Source organism: Convolutriloba macropyga, chromosome 15 (assembly GCF_964194025.1).
Source record: "Convolutriloba macropyga chromosome 15, txConMacr16.3, whole genome shotgun sequence".
In the NCBI taxonomy this organism is placed as follows: domain Eukaryota; kingdom Metazoa; phylum Xenacoelomorpha; order Acoela; family Convolutidae; genus Convolutriloba; species Convolutriloba macropyga.
Genome location: NC_134482.1, coordinates 40,316,370 through 40,328,346, shown reverse-complemented (window position 1 = coordinate 40,328,346; position 11,977 = coordinate 40,316,370). Strand labels below are relative to the sequence as shown.

Genomic DNA, 11,977 nt, shown 5'->3' with positions numbered 1-11,977 from the left:
TGAAAGAATCATGTCTTAATTTGAAAAACAGTCAAAGTTAATAGTCAGTCTGCATGAAACAAAAGTTAAAAAATAAATATCAATTACCTCATTCGTTCAAGTCTGAATATTTCTGCAGGCTTCCCAACCGATATTATCTACCAATTAGGTGTATGCCAATCACCCAATACAATTCCGATGAAAAGCTCTAAAACGGTTAGTTACATGACAATTTACCCAATTTTGGCACATTGGGTACTTTGGAATTGAGTATTTTCGTATTGGATATTTTGTCGATTTCCTCTAAATAAAATAGGGCGATTCAATGTGAAAACCCGATCGGATTTTTTCGTGTTCACGGTAGGTTTGAGAAACTACGTTTTGTTTAAGTTCATTGCAGACAGAGACACGGCTTTTGATTTTGGCTCTGACCAATTTCAACTGTAACATCGAATAATTCAACAACGATCAAACACATCTTAAATAGTGAACTTAAGAAAATTTAAAAATAGTTTAAAAACTTAACTGAATTGAACATAATTGGATTACATAAAATGCAAGGAACACATTGCACACAAAATTAGAAAACTACTTTCAAATGGCGAACCAAATTTTAAACAGGTTTCCCAAAATCTTGGTTACCAATTTTTGCATTATGATTTTTCTCGTGTTTAGTCCTTGCGTCCCTTTCGTACTGTGTTTTTAATCTGTTCAAGTGATTGAGTAACCGGTTGAAAAAACAGCAGAAACAAATCAAACCGTTTACAGATACAGAAACTTACTTAAATGCCAATATCAACCCCAATAACATCCAAAGTTAACGCAATTGAACAATTTCGTACAAATTCAGATTCATAGCAGCGCGATCGAATACGTTATATTTATGCATAAAAAATGGTGAGGCTTTAAGAGAAGATCGCATTATAAAACTTGATTTTCAGTTTCAATCATCTCTTATCTTAAACAAAGAACACCACTTATGTTTCGCTCTCAAAACAAAGTTGAAATCGATTGAAACAGTAAGACTATTGAATTTGTTTTATTGAATTAGATGTAATGGAACAAAGCCTTACTTGCAACATTTTTTAAATTAAAATCCAAGAAAAATCGATACCCGAGGCAAATGATTAACAAAAAAACTGATGATCGAAGGAGCATGAAGATAGCATTGATATCACATAACATCAACGAGTTGAAAGACAAATTATAACCCTCCAGATAATTAAATTTCTGAGGTAGGGGAATCAAAATATTCCAATAAATAGAAAGTTCGGACTAGTTGTGTTTTAAATTACCCAAGTTAAGAACGACCAGCCAAACATGAATTATCATTTTAATTTCTCAATTGATACTACGGATTATTTTTACAATTATCATAGGTTTAGCCTTGGGTTACCGTCGTGATAGATTCATGTTTTAATTCGAAAAACAGTCAAGGGTAATAGTCAGTCTATATGAAACAAAAGGTACGAGTAAATAAATATCAATTACCTCATTCGTTCAAGTCTGCATACTTCTGCACGCTTCACAACCGATATTATCTACCAATTAGTTGGATATCAATCACCCAATATATTTCCGATCAAAGGCTCTAAAAAGGTTAGTTACATGACAAATTACCCAATTTTGGCAGATTGGGTATTTCGGAATTGAGTATTTTCGTATTGGATATTTTGTCCTGACTTCCTCTGAATAATATAGTGCCAATTAAAAGCAAAAACCCGATCGGGTTTTTAATGTTCACGGTAGGTTTGAAAAACTGCGTTTTGTTTAAGTTCAATGCTGACATATACAGACGGCTTTCAATTCACTATTTTGGCTCTGACAAAATTTGAAGTGGAACATCAAATAATTCAACAATCAAAACCAATCTTAAATAGTAAACTTCAGAAAAATTTACTAATTTAAAAAGTTTAACTGAAATGTATATAATTAGATTACATAAAACGCAAAGAACACATTGCACACCAAATTAGCAAATTACTTTCAAATGGCAAAACAAATTTTGAACAGATTTTCCAAATTCTTGGTTACCAATTTTTGCATTATGATTTTTCTCGTATTTAGTCCTTGGGACCCTTTCGTACTGCGTTTTTAATCTGTTCAAATGATTGAGTGACCGCTATAAAAAACTGCAGAAACAAACCAACCGTTTACAGATACAGAAACTTGCCTAAAGGAAGACTTTTACCACATAAACGCTAATTATTCACTCTTCCATTTCAAGTACAAAACCAGGTATTTTGAAAATGCCTTTTCATAGGTAGCAAATCTCGCAATAATTCCCCTGAAACGTACTTTTTAGAAAAATTGAGCCGTGAAGCGGGATACGTTTAGTATCTACTACCTTATTTCACATTTCTCTCCTCATTTCATTTGAAACACAATCATGAAAGTTCTCTATTAAAAATTCAAGAAATCAGTAGTTTTTGAAATTCGATTATTAACTCTAGACGTGAAACAATTCTGTGTATACATGTGAAGTTAAAATTCAAATATTGCCGTAAGCGATATTCATAATAAGGGTTATAGAACAATCGACTAAAGTCGGGCTAATTGCGCCCAAACGACCGGCGAGAGATCCGCTTTAGTCGCCAGCTGGGATTTTGGGATGCTATCATTAGGCCGTGCATTAGGGGGTCCAAATTTCAAGGTGGAGGACGCTGAGTGGTGAGGAAGGGAGTGACTGATTGGGGGCGGGGGGTTGAGTGGGTGTGTGAGCTCATACTCTTAAGTACCGCCATTTACAACATGAATTTTTGTCTCCTTAACAGTTTCGGTGAATCGCATAATTACAAACCAGCAAGGCGTAAGGATCAAAGAGAGCTGCTCAGCCACTTAATACCCACCGGGCTATGCCTGTTTATCCCGTTTTTTGAGGACAAAAAGTCAAAGGGTCAGACGAAAAATTGGTCGAGCAAAAACTCGCATAAAGACCACAGGACTAAAATAATTGCTACAAACTTCGTTTGAGAGCAATTAATAATCGCTGCGCAAATATTAAAAGACCTACGAAATATAGACTGTCAATTTAAATAATCACTCATGCAAGTGTAAATTAACCAAAATTATCCATTTTATTGAAGAATTTTTTTATCTTTCTTCAAATCTTCAAATATTTCTTCACGATTCTTAGCTTTCCTCCAGTAACTTTGTTTCGACACTCATGCAGTTATTCAACATAGTCTCAAAAAACTTTGGACTGAGTCCGCTAGCAGTTGTTTGGAACCCATAAACACCCATCTCACCCGAATTCCGAGCCAAGTCGATTCCTGCTTCGATTATCATCCGGGATGTCACTAAATATCCCGGATTTCCTTCCAAATGGACATCACAGACCACTATTTTCCCACTTTCGGCACCTTCACCGTACAATTTTGCGGTGAGAAAACCTTTCTTTAACTCTTCCATGGTCGCACCTTGACCTGGATCCGGGGTCATACGGTTTATCAAACTTCTTCCAAGCTTGCTAACAAGCGATTTGCCGATAAGACTATTGGTCCATGTCTTGACTTTAGCTCCTGACCAAGAAGAACTCTTTACATACTGGTCGTAGGTGAATTCTGGACCGTACTTCAGCAAGGCGTTGGAGCGACGCACGATTCTAACGTCAGTGGGCGACCCAATAAAGGGCGCAAGATACGTCTTCAGCACCGGATCCCAAATGTAGTTGTCCGGATCTGGCTTGTCTAGGTTGTTCTTGGAATCCTTCGGGTTCATTGCCTGTTATCACCAAGCTTATGAGAAAATTTTATTGGATAAAAACTGGGATATTTTCCGTTTTTGCCTGCCTGCCTGCCTGCCTGCCTCCCTCTCCCCCCCCCCCCCCCCCCAGAACGTTATGCACCCCCACTTACAGAGCACGTGTCATTAATAGTAAATCATTGTAAAAATATAGCACGTGCGTCTGGGGGATGCAATTAATAAGCGTCCACTAAGCCTCTGGCCGCAAACGGAAAAGATCCAAAATTTTGCCACCGATATGATTTACAAATATTTAAACAGTATTCTGTAAATCTAATTATTTGTAAAGGTTCGGTTGAAAAGTTGGTAATTTAAATCCATAACTTAAGAGTAGAAATGAGACCTTCTTACCGTCAAGCCCCCCCCCCCTCGTAACAAAAATTCCATTACCATCTGTGAACAAACTAAAGCATGTTTTTGTGAACTAATAATGATTAGCATTGCCAGATCAGAGATTGAGCTTTTCATATACATTTATATGTACTATTACAAAAGAGTAAAGTATTGTCAAATCATCAATTATTGAGGACCGTAATTTACCAGGGGCGCAGGGTTAGGGGGGAAGACTTATTTAGACATGAAAATTATCATACCTGAGGGTCTTGTAATATCTCAGCAGCTTTTGCAATATTTTCGGGAGAAGTGATATCTAAAAACGTAGCTGCCGTACCACCAGAAACTGTCGTTTTGAAATCAACAATAACACCACGGGCGTACTTCGTATCTTCATTGAAGTGTTCTCGGATGAACTTGACGATGGCATTGACACCCCAATCATATGGCATAGAAACCACGCCACACGAAGGGACTAGCTTAACCTTATTCGCTTGAGCTGCGTCCTCAAACTCTTCAATCATTTCGGATACCCAGAACAGCTCACCGTTTATGTCCGAATAATGGGCTCCATTTTTGACGCACGATTCGACTAACTTTGAGCCGTACTTGCTGTACGGACCCGCAAACGATATGACAGCTTTCGCAGGCTTTGTCACCAATTCCAAAGCGTCGAGATCACTCGAATCGGCAATAATTATTTGTAAATCAGCGACGTGATCAAACTTCTCTCGCAAGTCGGCTTTGAGTAGCTCTAACTTATGTTCGTTTCGCCCCGCAATCGCCCATTTGAAGGTTTCAAAGAAACTCGGGTCCTTTCCAGCTAAATACTCACATGCAATTTTGCCAGTATAGCTAGTCGCGGCGTAGACAACTAGGTCTATTTTCTTTTCTTCAGCCATTATATTCGAACCAGGTGTAGATCCAAGCTCAAACACAGAACTCTGGTTTTGGTCTGTTCGCTTTTGGTTTAAATTTATAATGACAAAAGTTAGCTGAAGGCCGAAAGAGTAAAAGTTTAAATCAGTCTGCGGCGGTAAAAGTTGATTTTATAATGGTCTATGTAATGCGTGGTTAGTTGTACTTGCACGGGTGTGCAAAATACGTGCCCACTGTTTTCAATTTTGGATCAAATCAGTTAAAATAACAAAGTTAATGTCTGCAGTTCATGTAAAGCTGATAAATTGGTTGCTGAAAAATTAGAAATAATTAAAAGCGTAAGTGCACCAAAGTTCAGAATAACAATTTATAAATTGATACGCCATAATTTGACATGAAAGCTACAAGTGTTGGCCCCATCAATCTATGGTCTCAGCAAAACATGGCAGTTCAATTTCTCTCACCTTTTGAAAATAAGCCATATGAAAACTAGTCATGTATCGGTCAGGTTTTCGGGGACGTCGATATTCTCGAATTCACGGCACCATAAATTTGACTACAAGTTTTAACGATAATCAAATGGATCATATCAATAGAAAAGCTTTGCAATTAAATGCACAGACCTCTATATGACTAACTAATTGCCTTCGTGTAAAGTTATCGCGCCTCAAATGTTCGAAAATGATCAACTTTTGAAGAATGTGAAAATAGACAGGTAAGAACCACAATTTTTAATCTTTCTTGTTTTCATATTTCTAGCCGAGTAAACGTCGAACGAGTAGAGATACTCGTCAACCTTACCTTATGTTAAATATACAGAAGTTTGTTCTCGCTTAACTTTAACAAACTAATCCAAGAAGCTATCTTTAGAGTGAGTTATGTGATTTAAAAAACATTGAGAGATAACCTCACAAATTGATAGATAAACTCAATGAACATTGTCTAAGGAAGTAACTAGGCAAGACAAGAGCTCCGGATCAAATAGCTTCCACTTACTGAGCTGCCAGTCCATACCAAGTAAACCAAAGGCAAATTTCATTTTTCAAAAATAATTCAATCCCGAAAATAATCATATACCCGCATGGAAATCAGGTGGTCGTGTCCTACTGTCTTAAACTGACTGACTTCTCCACCGTAACCCAACATCGTAACTTCGTAACCGCTAGAAAAGTCGAGTTATACAATTGAAGCAGTTCGAGAACGCAAAGAGAATACCCCGACAACAAATTTTGTTTTTATTCCTTGCTATTTCAGTATTAGGCCCTTTTCAAGGTCTCTCAACGCATGCTTTTGGTTTGTGGAGCAACGGCTGTTTGAAAGCACTTTGAGCAGAATGAGAGATGAGTAAAACTAGCCTAGAGAAGTCAAATGATTGTACGCAAAATGTCGAAAAAGCGACCAAATGTGGTAATGCGAACCAAATTTTTGTTCGACGATGTAAAAAACGTAGCAGGACAAGTCCTGAAATATGATGCAAAGAATTGCATGAAAAATTTAGAACTACAGTATTTGACCAGCAGATCAATTGAACAAAGCCAGCCAAGAAGACAAAGAATCAAAATTTTAGGGAAACTAAAATAAAAAATAATCAAACAAAGTTAAAAAATATAATAATTACTCAAACTCACGTACCTTTTACTCTGAAGGCCAAATTTGATCCATTTAAATATACTAATTATAACACGCACAACACTTGAAAGGGATTCATTAACCAATGAAGATAGAACAACTGAAAATATATAAGGCGAATATTTTTAATTTAGTAGTTTCTAAAATTTTGCGATATTACGATATAAACACTCATCTTTTCTCTGTTGAAGCTGCCCAGTAACACATCTGCAAGACCTAAAAAACTTCCATTGGAACTTAAAGATCGACAAACTCTTGAAAAAGACAAAAAAATTCAAAATTAAAAACAATAGCATATTTTACTGAAATGTTGCTATAATTCGTGACAATAGTATTTTTCATAACCATTTCATTGTCTCCAGAAACTATACAGTAAACAAATTTGAGGCCTTAAAAAGTTTCACTAGCCCATAATGATCGATAAACTCGGAAAATGAAACTGACTGACTATCAAAATACTTGCAAAAATTACTAATTTTTGCAAAAATTACTACTTTTTGTAATTAAGTGTGCATTACCTAAACATGTACTTCAAAAAACAAATATGAAGATCATTTCTAGCTTGTATAAGACTTGTAGGAGCTTAATCAGATGTCCACTGAAGCACTGTTTCAGAAAAGTCTCAAAAATGGAAAAAAAACTTTGTGGTCAAAAACTTCAAAAGTGACTTTTTCACCTTAAATTTAGACGTTCCCAGCAACTTCAGTACCTTAAGCACCTCAAAGACTACTAACGCTAGCTGAGGGCCTCTTGCAACTTGATGCCCGTCGAGCGTTAGAAGACAGCACACCAATACAATCCAAATCCTTTGGATTCTAATAAAACAGGAGTATATGGATTCTATGATAGCCGGCTGACAAGATGAGGTGTGCTATTAATAATCCGATTTTCAAAGCAGTTGTTTACAAAGCGTTCAAAAATGTGTCGTATTCCGTCGCATTAAAACCACTTTTATTTAAAATGATTAAAGTTGTCTTTTAACAACTTTTCTATATTATTTCCCTTACCTCGTTAGTAACAAATTCATATTAGATAACCTTAATTAGATGACATGACATGTGTGATGTGGTCGAAAGTGGAGATTTTTCAAGGATGCTTGCGCAGCTTGTTTTGCACGGCTAGTTCCAGACCTTCAAAACTATGCAAAATATTAAGCTCGACACAAAACTTTCATGCGTTAAGTTTAGCAAACAATTCTTGTTGATTAAAGGGTGCGTACAATTCTTCAACTTTCTGACTAGCAAATAACAAAACTTACGAACGTCACTTGAATTGCCCTGGAGCGCCTACCCGAGGTTCAAATGTATCGTAGCCTTTTTCATTCTGGAGAGGGTTCATGTGGCTGTTGCAAATAACAAAGTTTTTGGAAAAAAATTAAGGGCTCTGCAAAACCTCAATGCATGCTTCCTTTTGCGTATACATCAAACACAAAATCAAAACCACTGCAAACTTGTTTGTACAAAACAAAATTCAAAAATTTGAATTGCTAAAATAACACATACAAAGAGAAAGCAGAACGGTAAAAATACGAGTATTTAAGAACAAATGATAAGATAGTTTACAGCTTAGGTGCATGACACAACTTTTTCAATCTATCATCCCACCAGAACTCGTACATCACGTCTTTCAGAGTTCCAGAGGGCTCGGAAGTTTCCGGAGCAATTTGATTAATCACTTGGTTGTTAGTTTTGTCCTGGAAAGGTTGTCCGTTTAAGGTGAAAAGAGATCCTTGTTGCACGTTTTGGGTTTTGCCCGAAAGCGATTTGGAAGTTGACAGAATTGACAAGAGATCTTTACGATTCTCTTTTGATTCGCGTTCACCATCTCTTGGCCTTTTCTGGCCGAATAAAGATAAATCATAAGTAGGCTTGCCATTGATTTTTGTGCTCTTACTGCTACAAGCGCCCTCATTACTAGAAGGTTCGGTCTTGAAAAGACCTCTTCCATATGAGTTCTTCCTGGTGAAAGAACCAGTTCCAATCGCACTTTTTGACGCCAGAGCACTAAGGTCCGGGGTTTCTGTAATGCGAGACATCTTTGGTTTCTGTTTCGGAGTACAATCTGGTAAATCATCATCGTGTGAAGTTTGGTCCAGAAAATCCAAGTCTGGACTTTTTCGATTCTTGGCAAGAAACTCTCTTGGACTTCCTCGAATTTCAAAGCCATCAAATTGATCGCGAAGTCCGGCGGAAGTTTGTTCAAGAGCTGCTTTTTCTGGGTTTGTATTCACGGTTTGGTCGCGGGATGTTTCATCGTGCATAAAGGAAAAGTTCTGGACAGACTGGGAGCTAATCAGGGGGGACGATAAGTTAGGTTCCCGGTACCCAGTTCGAATTCTACCTTCTGAACTTTCAGAAGAAAGATTTTGCGACGTGCTGTCAACGTGAACAGGAATATTAAGTTCATTCCTACTGTTTACGGTGTCCATAACATTTTGATTTCCCGCAGAAGTCGATAAAATATTATTTGTAGTTTGTAAAATTCCACTGTCTGTGGTTGCTAAATGCGAGGAACCCGCATTAACTGGGTTTTGGGACCCAATGTGAGTACTGGAAAGCGCCGGAACAAATTGCTGGACGTTAGAATTGGACCCAGCTGCAAAACCACTGTCCTCAGTCAAAGTCAGAGTATCATTAGGGTTTATGGGAGGAATCGTACTGATCATAGCCGCATCATCAAAGCTTATCTGTCTAGTACTTTCCAATCTTGCAGAGGACCTTCCTCCGGCGCCGCTTGCTGAGAGCCTCGAGTGTGTTCGATTCTCGCTGTCTTCGCTCGGTCGAACAGGCGAGGAATTAAGTATCTCGTTATTGTTGTTTTCCCGTTGTTGGAGGTTAAGCACATCTTCTTCGGAAATGGACGAGAGTGATAAAAATCTCACCATGTGCCCTGGTTGGTCACGTGATGAGTTGCTATTAAAACCCTGATTTTCTGGGAGGTTTTCTTGAGATTCGGTGTTCAAATTGAACTCGTCTGAATTAACCGTTTCAGAATTGCCACACGGTTCGATGGCTGAAATATTGGCTTCCAATGAAAGGCGTCTGGTTTCTTTCGAGGAGGAGTTAGTTCCACATTCTGATCCAGCAGCACCTAGAATGCGAAAAAATCAATACACAGGTAATAAATAAAAGTGGGGCCAAAACTAAAGGCTGAACGATAGCTAGGATTTTCCGCTTCATATTAAATTTATTGCTCGCGCCGTCATTAACTGGTCAATTTGAAACGTTCAAATTATTGCAAACAAACACTTTCCGTCCAGCAAAATTAATTTCAAAGTTCAAGGAGTGAGACACGCAAAGAAATGAACGATCTGTTAACAATTTATAAAAGTCAAAATCAATAAGATATTGCACAAATGAAACTCAAGCTTAGTTGAAACACAGCCAGCACATTGTCGGAAAGTAGCCGCTATTGACCCATTTCATGCACATTGTGATTGAAACTGAAGAAAAAACAGAGAGAAAATGTCAGAATTTTCTAAGTGTAAAAGTGTTGTAATTTGGTGTGCAAATAACAAATTCAGTTAAATTCTAAAATGAAACTTAATTCAGCTTCTAAACTAAATCGTATTATTAAGCTTAATACTAAAGCCAGCTCGAAATGCTTTAATAAACTTTGATAAACGGATGCACCACGACTTAAATGACCAGGCGTTATCGTTTATCCGGTTTCTTTTGACTTTGACCGTACCCACAACAATGCGCAATTCAATGAAAGAAATAATTTAAAATCCAATCTGTCGAAACAGTAAGTGAGGCAAGTCACACATCAAACGCGAACGAAAGGTAAAGCGATTTAAAAAACATAGCTGGGCAGATTGCGGCAATAGCTGCGAAAGAACAGACTTGCAGCCGTATAGTAGAGATAGAAATAGATACAGATCTGAATTAAAAAAATCGACGCCGCTCAAAAAGCTACGTAAAAACATTTAGCAATAAATTAATAAAGCTTGTTAAAATTCATTCCGCAAAAGCCCTTTGTTAGGGACCTTTACTGCACATATAGAGTTCCTTTGACTTTAAACTAATTCAAATTAACCTTAAGTTTTAAAGTGCAAAAGTCAATTCATTGAGTGAGGCAAGTCACGAATGATCAAAATCAAATCACGTAAATGATCTTAAAACCTTTGCGAGAGAGAGAGAGAGAGAGAGAGAGAGAGATATGACGTCACGCGCGCAAATGCCGTTAGTGAGAGGAAGAAGTTATTCAGAAATTTTGACTTTTTCAGCTTTGCTGTGTGAACCAATGAAAAACGAAAAAGAGTGTCAGACGACGGAAAAAAACCAAGAGTACCGCAATATAGCTCTCCTTGAAGTCTAAAAACAAAGCAGAAAAAGTCCTGACATAATTAAAACAAATTTTTATTTCCTAAACAAAAACTATACCTAGAATGGATAAACATAGCCGGCAGATAGCCGGAAAATAGCAGCCGTTGACGCGCTTGATGTACATCGGGATTGAAACAGAAAGAAAATGAGATAAATTGACCAATTTTTTTCAGTGGCGAAAAGTGATCTAATAGGACGTGTATTTTCAGTTGGATTCTAAAGAGATAAATTGACCAACATTTTTTACCGTCAAAAAAGTGTTCTAAATTGGCGTGCAGTTTCAGTTGGACTCCAAAACTATACTTAATTCGGCTTCTAAACGAAGTTATTAAGCATAGTACCAATGTCAGCTAGCAAACACTTTGATAACCTAATGAACTTTGATAACCTAATTCTCAAGGACTTAATGACCGGGCTTTATCGGTTTATCCCGTCTTTTTTGATTTTGCTCCTTTGACCTTGACTATATTCACTATCTTGCGTAATTCATTGAGTGAATGGACTTAAAAACCATTAAGTTGAAACAGTGAGTGCGGTAAGTCAGAACTCAAACGTGAAAGTCGTGACTTACGTAAAACAAAAAACATGGTCAAAAGGGAAAGCGAATTTAAAAAAGGAGGGTGCCGAAATAATAGCCGTTTGAGAGGCTGACGGCGGCTATTAATAAATGGATTGGGAAAACCATTTGGTAGAAAATCCGATACAAAAATTGAAAAAATAGCAAATATCAGAGTCAAAATGCGGCATGTTAACAATCACGATCGAGAAACAAAATTTTTGTTCAAACAACGTTTCTCAACTACTATGAAATTCGAACGAAAATTCACTCGGCAAAACCACTCAAGTTTTTGCTCCACGTCTTGTTTCCGCGTGACCAAAATCACTTCTCCAATTTGAATCCAGAAACCATGAAAATGTGTGAACAGATCTTAAGAAAAAGACAGCGCCCTAATATATTCCAATTCTTTGAATTGTAAAAAGGAGAGCGCCTAAATAATAGCATTTAAAAGGCTGACGGTGGCTATTGATCACGCAAAACGAAGAAGTCAAGACCGCAAAGATCAGTGGAAAAGTCAAAACAGCAA

General features: G+C 37.3%; 2 protein-coding genes across 3 annotated transcripts in view; both read right to left on the bottom strand.

Annotated features, from left to right (window-relative positions):
• Positions 1-2,881: 2,881 nt before the first annotated feature.
• On the bottom strand, positions 2,882-5,334 carry LOC142353921 (putative trans-acting enoyl reductase Rv2449c). The gene is made up of 2 exons (XM_075406153.1): positions 4,317-5,334; positions 2,882-3,702 (listed from the first exon to the last, which is right to left on the bottom strand). Exons 1-2 carry the CDS (start codon positions 4,956-4,958, stop codon positions 3,112-3,114), a joined length of 1,233 nt encoding a protein of 410 aa, XP_075262268.1. The 5' UTR covers positions 4,959-5,334; the 3' UTR covers positions 2,882-3,111.
• Positions 5,335-8,028: 2,694 nt separating this feature from the next.
• LOC142354270 (uncharacterized) overlaps positions 8,029-11,977 on the bottom strand; it is a 576,654-nt gene continuing 572,705 nt past the window's right edge. For both annotated transcript variants that reach the window (XM_075406531.1, XM_075406532.1), the window contains exon 7: positions 8,029-9,654. In XM_075406531.1, coding sequence (XP_075262646.1) covers positions 8,123-9,654 — 1,532 coding nt within the window. In that variant the 3' untranslated portion in view covers positions 8,029-8,122. The remainder of the gene's footprint in view (positions 9,655-11,977) is intronic.